Source organism: Aspergillus neoniger (assembly GCF_003184625.1).
Source record: "Aspergillus neoniger CBS 115656 unplaced genomic scaffold BO87scaffold_2, whole genome shotgun sequence".
In the NCBI taxonomy this organism is placed as follows: domain Eukaryota; kingdom Fungi; phylum Ascomycota; class Eurotiomycetes; order Eurotiales; family Aspergillaceae; genus Aspergillus; species Aspergillus neoniger.
In genome coordinates, this window is record NW_020291130.1 from 994,685 (window position 1) to 1,015,057 (window position 20,373).

The following is a 20,373-nucleotide window of genomic DNA, read 5'->3' on the forward strand; positions in this document are numbered from 1 at the left end:
GAAGCCACTTATCTGTCACGATATGCGGACCGATCTCTTTAACATCGCGTTGTACATTATAGCCTATGACCAGAAGATATTGGCTAATGTCGAATGGCGTAAGATTCTGTTTTCTATGACAACATTTGAGACCGCAGGGTAACTAGTACTTAGTAGTAGCTCCCTTTCGGGCCGGGGGGTATGCCGCCAGTAGATAGTGGATAAGGGACACGGGCATCATCCACCTTCCCTAAGGGCCCTCGGCAATCTTGATAGCCAGCGCCTGCCGTAACCGGATCAGTGGCCATAAAATAAGGCCAGCTAGAACAATCACCTCACTTGCTTACATTCTGTCGGAGTTAACCCTGCAACGTAAGTGCCATAATTCCGTCCTCCTGGGATTTGTAATCGAGGCGGGAGCCTATCACATCCGCACGATAATGGCGACAGTGGACCTCGGTGGGGGATATGACGGTTCAGGTTGAAGAGGGGTAGCAGTCCGGAGTAAGTATAAAGGCAATGGCGTGCTGCCATACTTCTCTTAGGTAGGATACTGAATCAGACCCATCCAAGTGCCCCTGTATACGAACCCAGCCATCAATTGACCACCCGTATAACTAGTATAGCAACCATGCCCAAAGTTCTCTTGAGTGGTAAGTATCATGATCTACAGACTCCCAGACATGGTTTTTAAACAGAGCTAACTGGTTCTTTTGTAGGAGGTAGCGGCTTCATTGCTGCTCACATTGTTGACATCCTGCTCGCGCATGGGTAAGAGTCAATGGCTCAGATTGCTTCCATAGTATCACTAACCTGGCCACCGCAGCTTCGACACCGTAGTCACCGTGAGGTCCGAGGAGAAGGGCCAAAGGATTCTAGAGGCTCATCCAAATACGCCAAAAGAAAAGCTTTCCTACGTTATTGTCAAGGATGTCGCAGCAGAGGGTGCCTTTGATGAAGTACGGCTCCCTGTTATGGCGACCCATACCACCAATGCTTCCATGAAGTTGCTTGCTACATTCAATACTAAATCATTGCTCGCGTAGGCCGTCAAATCCGACCCGCCATTCGACTATGTCCTGCATACTGCATCGCCCTTTCACCACAATGTTCAAGATCCAGTGAAAGACTTTTTGGACCCCGCCATCAAGGGAACAACCGGTATACTGAAGGCAATCAAGGCCTATGCTCCAACGGTGAAGAGGGTCGTTATTACTTCTTCATTCGCAGCGATTGTCAATGGCAAGAAGCATGCCGAATCGTACAGCGAGAAGAACTGGAACCCGGTAACTTGGGAGGAAGCCTTAATCTCCTCTAATACCTACCGTGCGAGCAAGGTATGTGAAGGACCCTATGCTTGGGCTTACATGAAATGATATCTGACTCGTCTGTACAGACTTTTGCAGAAAAAGCAGCCTGGGACTTTGTAGAGAAGGAGAAGCCGAACTTCGATATTGCAACTATCAACCCGCCCTTTGTTTTTGGGCCAGTTGTGCATTACCTGAACTCATTGGACGCCATCAACACTTCGAATCAGAAAGTTCGTGACGTAATTCAGGGAAAGTGGAAGGACGCCATTCCTCCATCCTTCACATTCCTCTGGGTAGATGTGCGCGATGTTGCACTTGCGCACGTCAGGGCTATCGAGGTCCCAGAGGCCGGTGGCCAGCGTTTCTTTGTCACCGCCGGTTATTACACAAACAAAGAGATTGCAGACGTGGTCAGAGAATCGCTGCCCGAACTTGAAGATAAATTGCCCTCGAAGGACATTCCGAGTGATTTTCCGGCGGACATCTACGGCTACGACAACAAGAGATCCGTTGATGTTTTGGGCATCCAATACCGGACGTTGAAAGAGTCCATTGCTGACACGGCTAAGTCACTGTTGTCCATTGGCGTCTGATGTGATGTATGGTGGGATATAATATGTACATATCTAGAACAAATCGGACTAGGAAGAAAGATATAGATAGGATGGAAATGATAATTGAAAATGCAGTGCTACTATTCGTTGAAATAAGAAAGAGGCTGCACAAGATGTAGTTGTAGTTTCCCGTATCACGTGGCTTGGCGCGCCTTGAGCATTGCAACCAAGTTTTCTCCAGCTTTCTCCGGAGATAGAACAATACCGCAAAACACCACGTTGCCCAATGTCCGCCATGGCAACAGCCAGGCTATCTCCGACAGCAAATCTGCTGCGGAAGTCTCGCCTTTTCGCTCTTCCACAGGCTCTGACGCCACCCCCGACTCCGCCGACCTCGAAAAATGTCAACGAATCCGAGACCGCAACCCTTCCTCATCCTATCCGAGCGTCCATCGTCACACCGTCGTCTTCTCTTTCTAGGGGTGACTGGGGTTTGAAGAGGCCTCTCCCCGCCAAATCGACGTCCGAAAGATCTTCCAGGCCCGTGGTCAGAGTCAATGCACTCGATACCTTCGAACACATCACGGACTTCGAGTCCGCGGCCGATCATACGGTGACCCTGGAGAAATTCCAGGAGCTTAACATGCCGGTTTCGCTCCCCGCGAGAGTCACTTACGGAACCAGCATCATCCCCAGGCACCAGAGTCCATTCGAATCGCATGTCGACAACACACATACCAGCGAAGGCCTGAAGGAGCCCGGCGCGAGGCAATTCAGGCACTCTGGGCCCTGGCTTGCCGGGCAGACGGAGGCCGAGTTCCAGGCATACTTGAGGAAGGTCCGCAAGAACAAGCCCGAGATCCTACAGAAGCTTCGCGAATATTTCGTCGCCAAGCGCGAAGCCGAGCAAAGGAAGCAGGCACAAGATAACGGCCAGGATCTGGCAACTCTCCGACCTGTCGAGATCACCGACGAAGACTTCCAGGGCTACCTCAAGAAACTCCGCACGGATCCATTCTCGTTGGGCCCTGTTGTCTTTGAGCTTCTGGATCTGCCGTCTCCTCCGGCTGTACCGAGCAGCCGACTCAACAACCCATACTACCAGTCCCCCGGCAGCAAGCTCTCTTCCGCAGAGTATGTCGCATCCGGACCCCCAAGGACGCATCCCTCGGCGGGTCTGTCTTACACGAGATCGCACGCTTTGATCTACAACCACCCCAAGTATGGACCTCAGGCCCACCAACGCCCAGTAGAGGCACGTATCTTGCGCCCCAGAGGACGGAAGGGCAAGAACACGAAGGCAATTGCGGGTGTTGCTGGTATTGCCGTGGAAGACTTGAACACCGTCACCTTCACTGAGCAGGACTCTCCGGCTGGCCTTGCCTACTTTGACGCCTCTATCCCCGGTGGTGCTAAGTACTGGGCCACTCCTATCCGGGCCTTTGTCGACTCGGAAGGCAAGATTGGCCTGGCCTCTTACCGCGCTAGCGCCACTGCTAAAGCCCCCTACGGAATCGATAGCCAGAAGAAGCCCGGATCGTACAGCATCTCTGACGTGGCTCGCGGCGACCAGCGCGTGGTCCCCAGACTGGATAGACAGCGGAACGCCGCAGCAGAGACCGAGGAGGTTGCGCGGAACCTCATGAAGAGCCTTGGCTCATAGAGTACTGGCATTTCATTCCCAAACAACTTTCGTCTCATGTGTCAGATATGTTCCATCTTCCACTTAGAGAGTTTTGCTGTATGATTAGGTTTCTGGATGGTAAATGTATAGTTATTTCTTTGCACTTGTTCTGATTTCTTTGTGACATAAGCCGGCTACATCCCATTTGAAGTATAAATAAATTGCAACCATCAAAGACATCTCAGTAAACATTATCCCTATAGATCATGATCGAGGCTGCCATAACCTAAAGCAACCCAGCCACTTTCATAATTCGCTGGTCCGTTACATAATCAACGCTTAATAATCCCGCACAACGACCGACCGCTTTACCATTATGACTCACGTGACCATAAATAGGGCAGCCATATCAGGGTAGATACACATCACATGACCCGCACATCCTAAGCGAGGGCCGGGTAAGTTGAAGGAGCAAAAGACATCAGAACAACTTGGACGGTCTTTCGAACATCCATCCAGCCAGCAACAAACCGCCAAAATGGGTCGCGTCCGTACCAAGGTGAGCATACACGACCGCAACAATGGAGGAAAGAAAGAATATCAATTCTAACGAAAATGCGCGCCATAATAGACAGTCAAGCGTTCCGCTAAGGTCGTCATCGAGCGTTACTACCCCAAGTTGACGCTCGACTTCGAGACCAATAAGCGTATCTGCGATGAGATCGCTATCATTGCCTCCAAGCGTCTCCGCAACAAGGTTAGTGACATCCCTTTTATTACTCCGGGAATTCCGGATGTGATATTCGAAAAGGGAATCAATAGGCTAATACGAACTTTGATATAGATCGCTGGTTACACCACCCACCTTATGAAGCGTATCCAGCGTGGCCCTGTCCGCGGTATCTCCTTCAAGCTACAGGAGGAGGAGCGTGAGCGCAAGGATCAGTACGTTCCTGAGGTCTCCGCTCTGGATGTTTCCCAGACCGAGTCCGGCCAGCTCGACGTCGACTCTGAGACCAAGGACCTGCTTAAGAGCATGGGCGTACGTTTTCCCCTCAATGAAAATTATCTTCAAATTGTAAAATGGCTAACTCGATCGTGCTTTTTAGTTCGACAACCTCAAGGTCAACGTCATCCCCGTCTCCCAGCAGCAGGCTCAGGAGCGCCCCCGTCGCTACCGGTAGATCATTGCGCCGTTGAACGGAAAATGAAAAAGTTCTGATTGTCTTCGGTCGATCCATGGCGTTTCCCCCATGCTTGTTCTGGTTGGCTCACCCAGCTATCGATTTAGCTTAGAGACAGTCCCGGATGAGAAATGAACACGAATTCTGTCAAACAAGGTGTCGCTGATTCCCCTGACGGGGATGATGCTTGATTGCCAATTTTATTCCCTTGTCTGGCCTTACGGCCGGATGTCTCGTAGGAGATTCTACGGGGGACGACTGTCCGTTGAGGACATGCCGGACTACGGAGAGTCGATATCGTAGAGTTCAAAGTCATAAGCCATTGATTTGGTTCTTATCTGGCACGCGCTATCTTATCGGGGTATCAACCTTTGTTCAAAACGCCTCATAATGCCATGCGCCAAAGCATCTTAGTTCTCATGAGGCACATATCCTTCGATGGAGCCTCCCTTCTCGTCTCCAGGACGCATCTGTGGTGCTTTCGCTGGCCCGCGGGGCCTATCGTTCTCTTGGACTTGAATATCCACTCTGCCATTATAGAGGGCAGGATGCGCATCGCCTCGTTCCATGGCCAGTTCTCGTGAACGAGCCTCGTCGCGGACGGAGAGTCGTGCAATGTCATCTGCCATATCGCCAGGACCTCGTAGTTTCTCCAAGTGCATACTGTCCAGCTGGCCGGCAACGTCGCGGATAGAGACGGGGTCTCTCATCTTGCCCTTGCCTTCTTTCGCCCTGGCCTCCTCCAGCAAGACGAGATGCTTGCCACGCGCATCGTCAGCCCTTCTTTCCCAGACTGGTTCTTCAGCCAGCTGTACTCGTATGTACATGGCTCTTTCGGCGCACTCATTTGAGCACCACATCTCGAGCTTCTCTTTGGGAACGATGTCCATCTCGCGCCCGCGGCCACCCCGCCCGCTTCCCTTCGCACCCCACGTTATGCGAAACGAGCCTCTGCCATCTTCCTTGCGACGCTCTCGAGGACAAAGACCGTAGCCACAGAGACCCTCAATATTCCTCTCCTCGATCAAATTGTCGTAGTCGGCGGGTTGAAAGGGGACTAAGGCGGACTTGAACTCCCGAACATCGTCGGCGGAGGGTGATGCAGGATCTGCTGAACGGGAGGACGGAAGTTCCACGAGTCTCAGAATGCGGTCGAGAATCAGAACCTCTGTGTCCTTCTGGGCTTGAATTTGATTCGCATGGTGCAAGGCGATAGCTAGATGGCGCGGATCGACATCTGTTCGGTTTGCAATTGAGCTAGGTAGTTGCTGCTGTTGCTGTTGAGACATTTGAGGGGGTTTAGAAGGTGACGCCCGACGGTTTGGGGCGGAATTGGAGGGGCCAGATGCAGCGGTCGCTGCGTGGATCGAAGGAAGAGAGGTCTTCAAGATTGGAGTTGGCCGTCCAGAGGACATTCCAGCAAATATTTCGAACGGAACAGGTCAGAAAGCGGGAAATATTATAAAGTCTATGTCAGTCACTTGTGGTGGAGGAAAAGTGTATGGTGAGGAGAAGATAGTGGTAGAATGGATGGGAAGGTTGGATGGATAAGACAAAGTTCCAAGGTTGTTCGGGTCGGCAGGGAGGCAAAAACCCCGGATTCAAGACGGCAAGCTACGGATACGTAATAACAAGGAGGGTCTTTTAAGTAGTTAGGAAGGGCAGATTTGACAATGACTTTACATGGTGCATGCAGGATTGATTAAGGGGAGGGAAATATAAGCTGCATCAGGGACGCCACCAGTAGTAGTAGTATTAATATAGTAGTAGTACTTTCTAGCTACATTTCAGTGTAGAGGAGACAATGATGTACCACCGCGCTTAATTCCACGGCCCTCAGGCAGCTGTTCCATCGTATGTTTTTGTGTTGGCTTTTGGTGTCTGACGGGCTGTTCAATCTTATTAGCTGCCGATCGCTGCGGGAGTGGAGCAAGTGTCCCGCCAGGCAAGAAGAGTTGTGAAGTGTTAAGTTAGTACTGTGGTCGTTGTCGTCGTCGTAGTACTTGTCAGTAGTAGCAGTCGTTGTGCTCAGTGTCTCTCTCTCTCTCTGTCTCTCGCCGTCCCTCCTCTTCCACTCTCCCTTTCCAACACCACACCCACCTCCCCCCCAAATCCCACTCCTTCCTTTTGTCTTCCTTCCCTTGTGCATTAATTTCCTATATTCTCCCGTCTCTCTGGACATTGTTGTCTTTTACCCTGCAGTAAGTTATTCCTATTCCTTTACTTCTTCTATTTCCTCCCCTCCTCCTCCACTCCCCCTCCCCCTTGCGGTGTTTCCGATCTCCGGAGGTACTAAGCTCTCTGACTACGTCAGTCAGTCCAGCAGGCTGACATATTATTATTGTTATTTTTGCTCTCTCCGAAGCATACCGGCTTACCTTCCAAAACCCCGCTGTTAAGCATATCTGCACTGCACATGTCTGTCTGCATTAGACGCTTTCCAGTCTAGTGCTCCACTACCTGCAATTATTATTGTTCTGCCGTGTCATTTGCATTCCGCCAGCCTCCCTCTCGCTCCGCTCCCCAATCTACCCCCCACCACCACCACGTCCGCTGTGACAGCGTCTCGACTTGCCAGATGTCCAGTCCGCCGTTCACAGTCAAAGCGGTCTTCGAATACGCTTCGGACCACAATGACGACCTAAATTTTGTCATCGGCCAGATTGTAACCGTGACGGCGGTGGAAGACGCGGAATGGTACTTTGGTGAGTATACCGACGAGTCGGGGCACAAGCGAGAGGGTATTTTCCCCAAGAACTTCGTGGAAAGATATGAACCCCCAGCTCCTCCGCGGCCTACACGCCCGAGCCGACCGAAGAGGGAACCAGAGGTCGCTCCCGGGCCGCCTCCTCCAGAGCCCGCTGTTGCTGTCGAGTCCCCTACGACTGAGCCCCCGCGCTCCCTGGAACCCGAAGTGGAGGATACACCTGCACCTGTGCCCCAACCTCCTCAATCGCCGCCTCCTGCGTTGGCGTCACCGACCCGTGAGCTTCCCTCATCCACGAAGCCAGCGCCTGTCCCGGCTCCTGCCCCGGTTCCTCAACCCCCTACAAATGACATCAGCGAACCGGCTCCGAAACCCTCGTCCAAGCCCCCACCTCCCGCCGTTGCGGAGAAGCCGACAGGGTCATCGTTCAGGGATCGCATTGCTGCTTTCAACAAACCCGCCGCACCCCCAATTGCACCCTTCAAGCCGGGTGGTTTGAGCGGCCAGACCACTTCCTTCGTCAAGAAGCCGTTCGTTGCGGCACCTCCCAGTAGAGATGCATACGTACCCCCGCCCCGTGAGGCCCCCCGCAAAATCTACAGAAGGGAGGAGGATCCAGAGGTCCAAGAACGTCTGGCAAAGGAGCCGCCCGTTTCCGAGACTCGGCCACTGTCCAGTGGAGGCGCGGAGGAAGGCGCGGAGGAGCAACCCAAGCCGACAAGCTTGAAGGAGCGGATTGCTCTCTTGCAGAAACAGCAGATGGAGCAAGCTGCTCGTCATGTTGAAGCCGCTCAGAAGAAGGACAAGCCCAAGCGCCCTTCCCCCAAGAAGCGCACCGAGTCTCACGAAGAAGCGATGCCTGTGGAAGAACCGCCGACCGAGAGCACACCATCTGGCGAGCCTGAGAGGGACCACAGTGTTGAGACGGTGAAAGCCGCTCACCCGCCAGCCCCGCCAGCAGCTATGCCCCCTCCGCCAGTGCGGGAACTCGTCAGCGATACCAACGATGCCGATGATTCAGCCGCCGCTGATACTGAAGATGCGGAGGAGACGTCTACGAGCAAGGAGGACTATGACGAGCGCGCCCGGGCGGAGGTTCAGCACGACGCTCAAGCAGAATCTCGGCAGCTGGAGCAAGCCGAAGAACGTGAAGCTCAGGTTGATGAAGGTGCAGAGGAGGAAGAAGAAGGGGAGGAGGAAGAAGAAATAGACCCCGAAGTCAGGCGCAAGATGGAGCTCCGCGAAAGAATGGCCAAGATGAGCGGTGGAATGGGTATGATGGGCTTCTTTGGGCCTCCTGGTGGCATGCCTCGTCCGGCTGCAGCTCCTCGGAAGCCAAAGGCAGCCGTGGAAGCCGAGAGACCCAGCGGGGAGTATGAACGATCCGGCCCAGCTGCTGCCCCTCCAGTGCCGATCATGGCTCTGCCGGGGATGAACGTGGCCAAGCCTGCTGCCACACCAAGCGTGGAGAAGGAGGAGGAGGAAGCTCAGACGAGCCCTGTGACAGAGCAGCATCCTCCGCATGAGGTCCCTGATGTCGAAGATGTGGTAGAGGAAGAGCCTCCTCGGCGTACATCCACCGACAGGCCACCTGCGCCTTTAGGTAAGAGCATAAGTCATTGATGATCCTAGCATACCATCTAATTATTCTCTAAACAGAGCGCGCGGCTCCGCCCCCTCCGCCACTCGAAACACGGCCAGTTCCACCTCCTGTCCCTCACGATGCGCCTCTGTCCCCGCCCCCTGTTCCCGGACGTAAGTTCTCCATGGTATCAGTGTCCTTTGCCACACATGCTGACCTGGGATAGATCAAACCACCCCTAAGGGCGTTGCTCCTGCTGACACGGGCGAAGAGTCGGACGATGAGCTCTCCTTGCATACTAAGAATCTCTCCCTCAACGCTGCGGCAGCCAATCAGTCTCCAAGCCAACCTGTCCCTGCTCCTCCGCTCCCCGATCATCTAGACTCTCGCCGCTCGTCGACATACGATGTCACCTCTCCGAAATCGCCCACACTTCCTGCAGATAAGAGACTTAGCCGACCTCCACCTCCTATTCCAGGCAATCCACCCGCCCCGGCTCAGAGTCGAGCAGCTCCTCCCCCGCCGCCCGTTAATATTCGCCGGAGGTCGACTGCCGACAGTCGAACCAGTGTGACCTCACAGTCTCGCCAAGCGGGCGAAGAGGTGGAGGGCGAGGTCACCGAGTATGACGGCGACTACGACACTGACATTGCATCCGGTGCCAAGTTTAAGGACGCACTGAAATCTCATGGACGTGATTCAAGTTTCGACGAGGGGACGACTACCGACGACCATTCACTTCAATCTCCTCGGAGCCCGCCACAGACTCGTCTTCCGCCTCCGCCTCCCCCAAATGCCCCTAGGGCAGTCCCTCCTCCGCCCCCAATTCAGCCTCCCAAGAGTGCGGGCAGGGCTTCCATAGATTCCCCCCGCGGACCCCCTCCTCCTCCTCCTCCTCCCCACCGAGAGTTGTCTTTTGGAGGTGATGATGAAGAGTATGATCCGTACCGTTACAATGCCCCGCAACATGGACTGCCTACCCCAAGGGGGCCTCCACCTGTTCCCGCTGGACCGCCGCAGCTACCTCCTGTTGTCCCTTCCCAGCCTGCGGAGGAAGAATCGGAGGAGCTCTATGAAGCTTCGCCCGTCCAATCACACCACGAATCAACATTCTCCCAGTCGGAGAAGAGAACCTCGATGGCACCCCCGCCTCCCACGTTACCCCCACCCACGCCGCGTAGCAACCGTGCATCGCTTGATATCCCCAGAGCGCAGCCCAGCATGCGGCGGTCCATGGATGTCAGTCGTCCGTCCGCCGACCAAGGCTTCATCGCTATGGACGTAGACCTGGCAGAGAACACGCTCTGGTGGACGCAGCACAATACTCCCCCTCCCGTGTTCCAGAACCGCAAGGACATCTTGCTTGAATTCGAGGAGTCAAGTTCCTCGAAGAGAGGTGGCAAGACCATGGTGACCAAAGACATCTACGTTCTTTTTATTGACCACTCACAAACGGTGATTACGGTCAACTTCGACGCTCGGAATCCCACGGATGTTGCCTTTGAGCAGCGCCACGAGGCTCCTCCTATCCAGCCTCGTCAGGACCAACTCGAGAACGCACATCTGCAGATTGGCACTCGCATCGCCTCCACGGCCAATTCCATTCAGAACACTACCGTTGCCGACGGCACTCCGTTTGGCCTCGTCCAGCACGTGCTCAGTCCCTTGTCGGATGCCCTCAAGCCGGTTGGAACACGTGCCTATGGCGCTTTGGTCTACTCCAATCTAGCCAACGCTTCTGTACAGCAGAACGACGAGATCCGCGCCGGTGATATCGTCAGCTTCCGCAACGCACGCTTCCAGGGACATCGCGGCACGATGCACCAGAAGTACAGTGCGGAAGTAGGCAAGCCCGACCACGTAGCCATTGTGGTTGACTGGGACGGAACCAAGAAGAAGATCCGTGCTTGGGAGCAGGGCCGCGAAAGCAAGAAGGTCAAGATGGAGAGCTTCAAGCTCAACGACCTCCGCAGTGGCGAATGCAAGGTGTGGCGAGTGATGCCCCGTAGCTATGTGGGCTGGGAGAAATAAGTACAGTATGAAATATTTGAAGTTCTGTGAAGAATGGAGACGAGCGGAGACGAGTAAATGATTTGATTCTGGTATATCTAATGCCGCTGGTACATGGACCGCAGGCGGACAAACCTCGATTGCCTCTGTGATGTGTTAACTAACATTCTTGTTGTATGTACCTATTGATGTTATCCATATGTGCTTAATCTGTCATTTGTTTACTGCATAGTGCGAATACATTTTATGTAAAGTCCTTTTGCCATAAATATAGAAATAATCACCGTTCAAACGTATAGTATGTATATTGATGCCTCAGGCAGAAACCGGCAAGTCTGACAGCCGCAGTGAGTGGCAATACAATACTTCCCTATCGGGAATTCACCTCCATCCATCACCATCTCTCACATCTACCCCTTCCTCCCCCATCCACCTACAACCCCCAGTCCTCGCAACAACAATACCAAGAAACAACCAGCTGGACACCCAGCCCCCTCACTCAAAATGGGTGGCGACCTCAACTTGAAGAAGTACGCACCCCCTCTCTCTCCCCCCCTACCCATCCCCCGTCCCAGCACTAACGCAACGATGTAAAACCAGATCATGGCACCCCTCCCTCCTCCGCAACCAAGAGCGCGTATGGGCGGAAGAAAAACGCGCTCTCGAGGAGCGCAAACGCATCGACCAACTCCGCCGCGAGCGCGACGAAGAGCGACAAATCCAAGAACTCCAGCGGCTACAAGAAGGGACCGGGAAACCGAAGCAGATCCAGCGCGTGGACTGGATGTATCAGGAGCCTGGGTCCGGGGGGGCAGCTGGGGGAATGTACGCGGAGGAAATGGAGGGGTATCTTTTGGGGAAGAGACGGATTGATGGGATTTTGTTGAAGAAGGAGGGGGGCGAGACGGAGGGGTTGAAGAAGGGGGCGGAGTTTAATGCGTCGCTTGGGGGTGGAGGGGGAGGTGGCGTGCAGCAGGTGGTGAATTCGAGGGATACGATGGCTAAGGTATTGGCTGATCCGCTTTTGGAGATTAGGAAGAGGGAGCAGGCGGCGTTGGAGGGGATGGTTAGGGAGGAGGTTAGGAAGGGGGGAGGGTCTTCGAGGGGGGGGGAGAAGAGGGATAGGGATGGGCATAGGGATGGGCATAGGGATGGGCATAGGGAGAGGAGGAGGGAGAGGGAGAAGAGGCATAGGTCAAGGTCGCCGGAGAGGAGGCGGAGAGATGATCGTGATCGTGATGATAGGGATAAGGAGAGGAGGAGTGAGAGGGATCATAGGAGAGAAAGGGATAGTGATCGGGACTATCATCGCTCTAGCAGACATCGGGAGCATCGTGATCGTGATCGTGAAGATCGATATGACCGGCGAGATCGATCCCCTGCGGATCGCCATCACTCTGACAGACGGCGCAGCGACGATCGGAGAGAAAGCGATGGATATAGAGATTCTCGGGACAGGGACCGTGAGCGTGAGCGTGATCGTAGAGACCGCGACCGCGAGCGATCCAGTCGCTACCACCAAGACAAGAGAGACTACCGTCCCCGAGACAGAGATACATACAGCCGCGACAAGCCCAACGCTGAAGAAGCCGAGCAGAAGCGCAAGCAGCAAGAGGAAGAACGGCAACGCAAGCTAGCAGAGATGCAAGCGAACGCGAGCGAGATGGAGGATGCTCGGCGACAGCGCATTGCGGAGGTCACTGCTATTGAAGCGAAGCAGCATGAAGAAGATGAGAAGCATCGCTCGGAGAAGGGTCGCTTTGTGTCTGGGCTGCATAAACAGCTTCAGGAGGATAGTCTGGATGAGCGGATTAAGCGCAGTCGGGGTGGGTTGGCTCGCTTGGATGAGGATTAATCGTTATTATCATACTAGTTAGTTTTCATGGTTGTTGTTGGGCGCATATGATGATCATGGGATGGATGGATGGTGTGCTGTGCTCTGGAAGCACGATATGGATGCAGTCATTCTCCTTTCTCGTCATACCTATGCTCGGCATGCTATCTATGTATTATATACCAAGGTTTTATGTTATTATTCATGCTCTAACAAATGCATATTCACCTACATATCCAAGCATCAAGGACAAAAAAAAAGAATACATCACAAGTCCCTGCCTGCGAAATAATTGATAAACCGCTCCAAGAAGAATTAAGAACCTATCTAGCAGGAGAAAAAGAAAGAATACAGAATGTTACAACCAGTACAATTACAGCAACAACAACTCACCCGTGGCTGCTCCTCCCGCCAGCTGCGGCTGATACACCTGCTGCTGGTTCTGAGTAACGACATACTGCGTCTGGGGGGCGCCACCACCGCCAACACCACCGTCTTCGCGACCGCCCAGGTCCAGCGCAGCCATTTGCTGGGTGCCGACACTGTTGAAGTAGCTGTCGGCAGCGCTGACAGCTGCGTTCATATCGCTTGGGGCAGATGCGCTGGCGGCCATGGCGGCGGTGGGACTGTTGGATTGCGACGGGGCCGGGAATTGCCAGACAGTAGTGCCGGGTTCTTCCTTCGGTTTCTGCAGGGCAGGGCTGTACTGTAGGCGTCTTGTGCGCGCGGAGCGGAAGACTTGTTGGACGGGTTTCAGGTACACGGTGGCGAGAGTGCCGACGTTGAGACAGAGTTCCTCGAGGGTGCGGGAGTCGAGTTTCTCGCTTTCGGCGCTGATGGGGGGTTTCTCGCCCATGACAATCTGCTTTGCGGTCTTGGGGTCGGTGGAAAGCAGACGCCAGTACATGTAGCCTCTGTCGCGGAGGTCCGGGTCGTCGGTTTCTTCGGTGCACCATTTAAGGACCTGAGGGACGAGCTGTTGGCCCTTGGTGGGACGTTGGATGAAGAACTTGACGGTGGCGGTGAGGAGGGCAAGTTGGACTTCGACGGTCTCGTCGTGGAAGGTGGCCAGATAGTCCTGGAGGAGGCCGTCAGAGTTCTCGATGCGGTCGGCGTACTGGCCGATGATCCAGATGATGGCGGCCTTGGCTTCGGGTTCGTCGAGCTCGTCGATGTTCTGGATCACGTTGCCGATGATGTTCTCATATTGGTTGGGGTACTTGCGGAAGATGTTGCGGATCACAACCGTCGCCTCCTGGACGATGTAGGGAATCTTCGCGTTGACCAGTTCCAGCAGGGTGTCGATGCATTGTTTTGCGGCGGACTCGATCTTGATGGCGAGCTTTCCGATGGCACGCACTGCCTTGCGCACGAAGTGGACGTCGATCTCAGTCGCATACCTATGGAAGTGTTAGCGGTTACGGTTAGAGGAAGGGAGGACCGACGTACTCTCTGAGTTCTGCAAGAACCACGGAAATGTTCTCCTTGGTGGTCAGCATGAAGATCAACTCCAGCTTGGTGACCTTGACGTAGATCGGATCGTTGTAGTTACAGAAGAAGCAGCGAATATCGTTGCGGAGCACTTCAGGCCTCTTCTGAAGGATAAGGATGGCGTTTCGGAGAGCCAGATACTGTACTTCTGGAGGCTTGGAGAGAAGGGTGACAAGGGGTGGTGATAGCTTCTTTGCGAGGGAGGTGACATGTCTTTCGTCGGCAATGTAGTTCATGAGGTAGAGGATAACGCGGATAGAGGTCAGGACAACAGCAGAGTTGGAGTGCGACAGGCGGGGGGCTATTCGCTCTGCCAACAATAGGGATTCTGCGGAGTCTTGAGGGACATAGGACATCAAAGCCTCGAGGATGTAAGACTGGCCCCATCTGCACAACGTCAGTAACCTGCGTCGGACACAGAAGCATAGACACATACTCAGAGCAGTCTGGTAAGATCGAAACAAGCTTCGAGGCACTGGTGTAGTCAATAGTCAGTGAGATCGATTCACTACGACCCCAGATGTCCACCAAGGAGGCCAGGACGCTAGAAACCACCGTCGGGTTCTCGTCCTTGAGCATGCTGTTCAGCCGATCAATCAGATCCGACGCTTCGACCATCTTCTTATCATGCTCGTAGAGCTTCGCGACGCAGAAAGCGGCGGTCTTGCGCACATACGGATCCATATCGCTCATTAGTCGCTTGACCGGTTGCACTGTCGCTTCGACAAACTCGCGGACATGGATGTAGGAGATGGTCCGTAGTGCCAGGGCACGCACGAGAGGGTTGGAGTCCTCCATATCCTGCATTATTCAGATTAGCTGTCACATCCCCAGACGTAAAGGAAAACACCCACATCGATGAGGAACGGCAAAGCCTTGAGCGCAACCTCGGGTTTCGCTCTCGAATAATTGACGAGGAACAGAAAGCACCTGTAGTGAGAGAAACTATTAGTTCCCACACAAGATGCGATACAATATCTTCCCGGAAACATACATCTTTTTGATCTCCAGGCTGGGCAAGTTCATACAGCCGATCACGTCGGGGAACAACGCGACCATATCATTATTGCTCATGGTCATATTGGCGACGATTTTCTTGAGCGCGATCTTCTTGGCCGAATGGTTCTTGTCCTTCTTCCCCCCACTGTTCAACTCCTGTCGCAACTCGGCGACTTTGCCCTGTTTGGAACGAGAGAATGGTGAGCCATATTGCGCTGTATACGGAACCACGCTGAGGAACATAATAAGGTAAGGATGTAGACCGGACTAGGGAGGAATTTGGGGGCCAGCTAGGAGGAGGGGATTCGGAGGAAGCAGCATGAGGAGCATAGCGAACAAGATCCCCCGCAGAAGGAAGAGACAAAGCCAGCGCTGGTTCATGTGAACAAGTGAACAAGGGGAACAGGCATGAGGGGAAGCGCGGGAAGATAAGCACACGGCCAAAGGGCTCTTGCACGTCATGTATGGATGGTCCGAATGAGCGGCAGGAAGGAGAGCAGTGCCAATGCACATCAAAGTACTCACCCTGGCGAACAACTTCGCATCTCCCCCGCTGGAACTCATGGTGCAGGTTCACAATCCTCCAATCCTCCAATCTGGTTTGTTTTGTCACGTATATTCACAAAAGACCTCGTCTTGATATCGTCAAGAAAATCGTTCACGGACGTCGGAGAGCTTCAAGGGGCACTCGATCGGTAGACTAGTTGGCTTGGTTGGTCTGTTGCTCCGAAGCTTCAATTGCATCGGAGGGGGGCAGACTAGACTCGTTAGCGTCAAGGCACACAAGGGGGGATGAGTCTGTTTGAGGGCGTGACAGTGTACTTACCTATCTCAATTAATATAACCCCAGATTATCTCCCTCTCTCTGTCCTTGATGAATGTGAAATCCCAAAACGACGTCGACTGGAGCAACTTTGGAGAGGCAGCGTGAGAATCAGGAGTGGATCGGGGGCCGCCAACTCCGCGCTGGTGGAGAAATCCATCCATCCATCGATTCCGGCCGGATCATCGTCACTCTAATCGCTCCCTCCTCATCTCCAAGCTCGGCCTGGCTTGCGGCATCAACCTTTCCGCTACCTCTCTATCCCTCAATATCTCCCAGGCACAGAGAAGCTAAATACTGAGAGTTCTTTCGACTCTCACAGTCCACCATGGTTTCTCTACCCCCTCCACCGCCGCCCCAATGGGTGGTGAGAATGAACACCCCCATGCCACGCCCATCCAAAGAGGCTACCAGTATCCCTGATCCTCCAGGCTTCTCCAGGAAAACCACTGGCAAGAATGTACGTTCACCTCATCAATCACCATGCCGATATACCCTCTCTCGCACCCCAGCTCATACTAACGCGACATCTACATCACTCCAGAACCGCGCCCAGCAGTCCTCAGTCACCTCGGCCCCGTCCAAACCCGTCGAAACCGATACCCTAAAGCTCAAGAAAGCATGGGAAATTGCCCTCGCTCCCTCGAAGCAGATCCCCATGAACGCGATCATGATGTACATGTCCGGAAATAGTCTACAGATCTTCAGTATCATGATGGTGTTTATGCTGTTCAAGGGCCCCATCCAGGGCCTGATTAATACCAACACGGTGTTCGCCAAGTTCGATACAGAGGGCACGCGCGCGAAGCTTCTGGGTGTGAAGGCGATATATGTCGTTATGCAGCTGGTGCTGTTGTGCTTGGGTATTTGGAAGGTTAATGCGATGGGACTTTTGCCGTATGTGGTGCCTGTGACTTGTGCTTGTTTCCGCGTGGAATGTGCGCTTGGTTGGATATTGTTCATTGCTAATACTACATTGCGACAGGACTACGAGATCGGATTGGCTGGCTTGGGAGTCGGAACGGCAACCGTTGGAGCGTGCTTACTTTGCTTTTGGTTGATTGGGATGATCGTTCGGGATGAGTGTATGTTCGATGCTGTGTTAATTGAGAAATATGAAGCTATAGTCATCTGGAAGGGAGCTGCCATGGTAATTGGATATGGTAGGGCTGGCACTACTAATGTATAGCTTATCATATAGGAGGGGCAGTGTTATGTGGTGCTTCAAGTCCTTAGTCTGATAGTAATATGTTCATATATAGTAGGTAATATGTAGATTGGTCAATGTCTGTCCAGTGTCATAATTAATAGACAAAAATAACATTATATATCCAAGATGACATATACGCAATATCAACCCAGGATCGGCAACCCAAGATACTTACCTCTCTATTGATTATTTTTGTGATTCCAGAGCCTTCTGACAGGCTTCGAAGAAGATCTGGCAAAACTCCCACACTTCCGTGTACGTGTTGTACAAAGGTGCCGGTGCAACTCGGATGACGTCGGGCTTCCTTTCGTCGACTACAACTCCGTGCTCTTCTAGTGTCTCCAAGACGCTATCCAAAAGTCCCGGTTCCAACAGCAGACTGAGTTGTGCACCACGTTCTGCTGGGTTCGAAGGTGTGATGATGGAGAAAGGTCGTTTCCCAGTAGAGAAGTCTGCAGGGGAGTTCAGGAGGAGATGTTCCAAGTAGCCAGTGGCGTTCAAGGACTTTTGACGAATCTCGGCCATCGAGGTCCGATTGAACAGCTCAAGCGACGCCACGACCGCATTCATATCCAGAACGGAAGGGTTGGATAGCTGGAATCCTGCGGCACCCGTCTGCGGAACGAAGTCTGTGTTTCTTAGTTAGTTGTTGAGTAATCTGTGGCAGAAAGTTGCCTACGTACTGTTGTTCATGAGGAAGCGAGTCTTCTTGTCGCCTCCCCACCAGCCCGAGAGGCGCGGACGGAAGGGCTCCTCATCACTGCCAACCTTGTCCATCTCAACTCGGCCATGTCTCTCATGCACGAACAAAGCTGCCATACCACCCGGGCCACTGTTAAGGTACTTGTAATTACACCATGCAGCAAAATCTACATTCCAGTCGTGCAAGCGCAGGTCGACATTGCCGGCTGCATGCGCACAGTCCCAGCCAACGAGAATCCCCTTGGATTGGGCATGCGCGGTAATCTTCTCGATGTCGAAGTACTGCCCTGTATAGAACTGGATACCGGAAAGGAGCACAAGCGCCGTGCTTGAGGCATGTTCATCAATAACTCGGAGAATTTGCTCCGTTCGCAGAACCGGCTTCAACCGGTCTTCCGGCTCGATGAGGACCATAGCATCCTCTGCGCGGAGATTGTGGTGTCTAATCTGTGATTCAATGGCGTACTATACTCAATAAGGTAAGTAATTGCTTCTCAAATGGTTATCAGGCTCGAACCCACATGGTCACTTGGGAACGCCTTCCCTTCCAAGATAATTTTATACCTCTCCTGGGTCGGGCGGTAGAAGCTCGCCATCAAGAAGTGTAAGTTCGCCGTCAGTGTGCCCATCACTGCCACTTCACTTTCCAGGGCTCCCACAATTGGCGCCATGAGCTTCGCGCCGGCGTCATCGACGTCAACAAATGGTGGGAGCAATTGGTCCTCGTGCGGAAGAAAATGTCCAGTTACGCCCTTGATAGCCCATGTCCGTAGATAATAGTCAATGTACTTGCGGGCGTTACGAGGTTGAACGCCCAATGAGTTTCCACAGAGATATATACACCGGGGATCAGACTCATCAGTGGCTAGATGAGAGGGCAATTGATTAGTGAAATTGAGACAATATAGCAGCGCTACGATACGTACAGCTATTGTCAATTGCCAAAGTCTTCCTTTTCAAGTCAACTTTAGAAGGGATAATAAATTCCTTTCGGAATTCGCGCAAAGGATCTTGTGCATCGAGAGACTCTGCATATTCCTTGGTGAAGGCATTGATATCAGTCTTGTAGGAAAGCGGGGAGCTGACGCTCGATTCATGTGCAAGTTGAGAACTCATGTTTGTATGGGCTCTTTTGGTATGGTGGAGGTACTATGTACTGGCAAAAAGAAATAGAATGAATATACCCAAACTCCTCGTCTACTATACAATCATAGACACCATCAGCAAAGAAGGGGAAGAAGCTACAGTCATGGAAATGTTACGCAAAGCCAATGAAGTTCCCCGCGATTATCTCGATTCTGCCACTTCTTGCCGGTTCCCGATCGACCAATGGCGTCATCCCGAACCCTCTGACTAACGGCAATAATACCTTCTTTTCGATGGCTGCTCCGAGCCTCCGATCATATTATCAATCCAGTCTTCATTCTCCCTCAACAAAAGTCCTCCTTCACTCGCCTTTCCTAACACCTACTTTCTCCTCTATGACAACAAATATGTCCCGTCCGATCCTCTCAACAGCAGCCCGCCGGCTCTCCCGCTCTCATTCGCCTCGCACCGCGGTTTCTGCACTTTCCCCGGCAACGTTGCCGACATTGAGCTTCTCCGCATCTTTCTGCGATACCGTTTCCCAACGATCCACGCTCCGGCCTAGATTCCTTTGCCCCCGGGCGAGCACATCCTCACCGCGATCAGTATTCCGCTTTGACGCTTTCGGACAACGCTCTTCCTTTTCCACCACGAGTATCCGATCAGCTACCAAGGTGCTACAAAACCCGAGAGTTGACGAAGAGGGAAAGGCCTTGTTGATTAGTATCTCGCCGAGGGCCGCCGAGGTACGTTGAAACGATATTTCCTTTCTGTCCCTGCTTGCATATACTATACCTCTTCCGAAAGAGCATTGCGAAAATGTGGCGATGGTACGGCTTGAGTTGCGTTCGGAGGTTGAAACGGAGATGCAAGCACATTGGAAGCAAATGCGCCGGATCACCGGAGCTAGCCTACTGTTAGCCAGGATATGAACCCTCTCAAATATGAAACAAGTACATACGACCACAGGGTGTGGAAAACAGGGCTTCCCGTCCGCTCAGCCGTACTTAAGCCACACGCCGGGAGGTTAGTAGTTGGGTGGGTGACCACCAGCGAATCCCTTCTGTTGTATGTTTTCCAATTTTTTTCCTTCTCCCTCCAGAGGAGGGATAACAACATTTCTTTTTCTTTTTGGCTCTTCAAGTCGCTAGAGTAATCCAGTTACATCATGAACTAACATATCTCCAACAGCGTCTCCGCGAAATCACAGACCCTTCCTCATCCCCCTCCATCACCAAGGAAGAAAACCCCTACCACCATCTCCGCATCACCGTCACA

The 20,373-nt window shown here is 53.0% G+C and overlaps 10 protein-coding genes across 10 annotated transcripts; 7 read left to right on the forward strand and 3 right to left on the reverse strand.

Moving 5' to 3' along the window:
- The first annotated feature begins 279 nt into the window (after window positions 1-279).
- Window positions 280-1,950, forward strand: BO87DRAFT_372469 (SDR family oxidoreductase). The gene is made up of 6 exons (XM_025622293.1): window positions 280-524; window positions 601-632; window positions 699-750; window positions 806-938; window positions 1,026-1,316; window positions 1,376-1,950. The coding sequence occupies exons 2-6, from the start codon at window positions 611-613 to the stop codon at window positions 1,880-1,882; spliced, it is 1,005 nt and encodes a 334-aa protein (XP_025484794.1). The 5' UTR covers window positions 280-524; window positions 601-610; the 3' UTR covers window positions 1,883-1,950.
- Window positions 1,951-2,099: 149 nt separating this feature from the next.
- Window positions 2,100-3,705, forward strand: BO87DRAFT_372471 (mitochondrial 37S ribosomal protein bS1m). Its single transcript, XM_025622294.1, has one exon. It carries the CDS (start codon window positions 2,139-2,141, stop codon window positions 3,504-3,506), a length of 1,368 nt encoding a protein of 455 aa, XP_025484795.1. The 5' UTR covers window positions 2,100-2,138; the 3' UTR covers window positions 3,507-3,705.
- A 210-nt stretch (window positions 3,706-3,915) lies between these two features.
- BO87DRAFT_297774 (40S ribosomal eS17 domain-containing protein) lies at window positions 3,916-4,651 on the forward strand (the record flags this gene model as incomplete). The annotated part of the gene is made up of 4 exons (XM_025619031.1): window positions 3,916-4,026; window positions 4,099-4,224; window positions 4,312-4,509; window positions 4,577-4,651. Coding segments are annotated over 4 exons (510 nt in total), but the record flags the coding sequence as incomplete, so codon positions are not given.
- BO87DRAFT_372472 (Rtr1/RPAP2 family protein phosphatase) lies at window positions 4,622-6,321 on the reverse strand. The gene has a single exon (XM_025622295.1). It carries the CDS (start codon window positions 6,064-6,066, stop codon window positions 5,062-5,064), a length of 1,005 nt encoding a protein of 334 aa, XP_025484797.1. The 5' UTR covers window positions 6,067-6,321; the 3' UTR covers window positions 4,622-5,061.
- Window positions 6,322-6,759: 438 nt separating this feature from the next.
- On the forward strand, window positions 6,760-11,185 carry BO87DRAFT_325009 (SH3 domain protein). The gene is made up of 3 exons (XM_025620085.1): window positions 6,760-8,961; window positions 9,018-9,113; window positions 9,167-11,185. The coding sequence occupies exons 1-3, from the start codon at window positions 7,230-7,232 to the stop codon at window positions 10,969-10,971; spliced, it is 3,633 nt and encodes a 1,210-aa protein (XP_025484798.1). The 5' UTR covers window positions 6,760-7,229; the 3' UTR covers window positions 10,972-11,185.
- A 166-nt stretch (window positions 11,186-11,351) lies between these two features.
- cwc25 (U2-type spliceosomal complex subunit CWC25) lies at window positions 11,352-13,020 on the forward strand. Its single transcript, XM_025628615.1, has 2 exons — window positions 11,352-11,480; window positions 11,551-13,020. The coding sequence occupies exons 1-2, from the start codon at window positions 11,455-11,457 to the stop codon at window positions 12,803-12,805; spliced, it is 1,281 nt and encodes a 426-aa protein (XP_025484799.1). The 5' UTR covers window positions 11,352-11,454; the 3' UTR covers window positions 12,806-13,020.
- A 137-nt stretch (window positions 13,021-13,157) lies between these two features.
- BO87DRAFT_455117 (putative AP-2 adaptor complex subunit beta) lies at window positions 13,158-15,751 on the reverse strand (the record flags this gene model as incomplete). Its single annotated transcript, XM_025628616.1, has 5 exons — window positions 15,270-15,751; window positions 15,130-15,205; window positions 14,712-15,076; window positions 14,234-14,662; window positions 13,158-14,184 (listed from the first exon to the last, which is right to left on the reverse strand). Exons 1-5 carry the CDS (start codon window positions 15,515-15,517, stop codon window positions 13,158-13,160), a joined length of 2,145 nt encoding a protein of 714 aa, XP_025484800.1. The 5' UTR covers window positions 15,518-15,751.
- A 367-nt stretch (window positions 15,752-16,118) lies between these two features.
- BO87DRAFT_372476 (ER membrane protein complex subunit 4) lies at window positions 16,119-17,360 on the forward strand. The gene is made up of 3 exons (XM_025622296.1): window positions 16,119-16,557; window positions 16,642-16,994; window positions 17,083-17,360. The coding sequence occupies exons 1-3, from the start codon at window positions 16,426-16,428 to the stop codon at window positions 17,156-17,158; spliced, it is 561 nt and encodes a 186-aa protein (XP_025484801.1). The 5' UTR covers window positions 16,119-16,425; the 3' UTR covers window positions 17,159-17,360.
- Window positions 17,361-17,389: 29 nt separating this feature from the next.
- On the reverse strand, window positions 17,390-19,250 carry bna5-1 (kynureninase). Its single transcript, XM_025629583.1, has 4 exons — window positions 18,936-19,250; window positions 18,531-18,874; window positions 17,991-18,474; window positions 17,390-17,936 (listed from the first exon to the last, which is right to left on the reverse strand). The coding sequence occupies exons 1-4, from the start codon at window positions 19,123-19,125 to the stop codon at window positions 17,494-17,496; spliced, it is 1,461 nt and encodes a 486-aa protein (XP_025484802.1). The 5' UTR covers window positions 19,126-19,250; the 3' UTR covers window positions 17,390-17,493.
- A 138-nt stretch (window positions 19,251-19,388) lies between these two features.
- On the forward strand, window positions 19,389-20,373 carry BO87DRAFT_284806 (uncharacterized protein; the record flags this gene model as incomplete). Its single annotated transcript, XM_025618936.1, has 2 exons — window positions 19,389-19,841; window positions 20,287-20,373. Coding segments are annotated over 2 exons (540 nt in total), but the record flags the coding sequence as incomplete, so codon positions are not given.

Coding starts and splice junctions, on each gene's coding strand:
- BO87DRAFT_372469 (XM_025622293.1), top strand. CDS start 611: ATGCCCAAAGTTCTCTTGAGTG. Junction 751..805: donor GACATCCTGCTCGCGCATGG/GTAAGAGTCAAT, acceptor TGGCCACCGCAG/CTTCGACACCGTAGTCACCG. Junction 1,317..1,375: donor ATACCTACCGTGCGAGCAAG/GTATGTGAAGGA, acceptor TCGTCTGTACAG/ACTTTTGCAGAAAAAGCAGC.
- BO87DRAFT_372471 (XM_025622294.1), top strand. CDS start 2,139: ATGGCAACAGCCAGGCTATCTCCGACAGCAAATCTGCTGCGGAAGTCT.
- BO87DRAFT_372472 (XM_025622295.1), bottom strand. CDS start 6,066: ATGTCCTCTGGACGGCCAACTCCAATCTTGAAGACCTCTCTTCCTTCG.
- BO87DRAFT_325009 (XM_025620085.1), top strand. CDS start 7,230: ATGTCCAGTCCGCCGTTCACAGTCAAAGCGGTCTTCGAATACGCTTCG. Junction 8,962..9,017: donor CAGGCCACCTGCGCCTTTAG/GTAAGAGCATAA, acceptor TTCTCTAAACAG/AGCGCGCGGCTCCGCCCCCT. Junction 9,114..9,166: donor CCCGCCCCCTGTTCCCGGAC/GTAAGTTCTCCA, acceptor GACCTGGGATAG/ATCAAACCACCCCTAAGGGC.
- cwc25 (XM_025628615.1), top strand. CDS start 11,455: ATGGGTGGCGACCTCAACTTGAAGAA. Junction 11,481..11,550: donor GGCGACCTCAACTTGAAGAA/GTACGCACCCCC, acceptor ATGTAAAACCAG/ATCATGGCACCCCTCCCTCC.
- BO87DRAFT_372476 (XM_025622296.1), top strand. CDS start 16,426: ATGGTTTCTCTACCCCCTCCACCGCCGCCCCAATGGGTGGTGAGAATG. Junction 16,558..16,641: donor GGAAAACCACTGGCAAGAAT/GTACGTTCACCT, acceptor ACATCACTCCAG/AACCGCGCCCAGCAGTCCTC. Junction 16,995..17,082: donor AATGCGATGGGACTTTTGCC/GTATGTGGTGCC, acceptor ACATTGCGACAG/GACTACGAGATCGGATTGGC.
- bna5-1 (XM_025629583.1), bottom strand. CDS start 19,125: ATGAGTTCTCAACTTGCACATGAATCGAGCGTCAGCTCCCCGCTTTCC. Junction 18,875..18,935: donor TTTGGCAATTGACAATAGCT/GTACGTATCGTA, acceptor CCTCTCATCTAG/CCACTGATGAGTCTGATCCC. Junction 18,475..18,530: donor AGGCGTTCCCAAGTGACCAT/GTGGGTTCGAGC, acceptor TATTGAGTATAG/TACGCCATTGAATCACAGAT.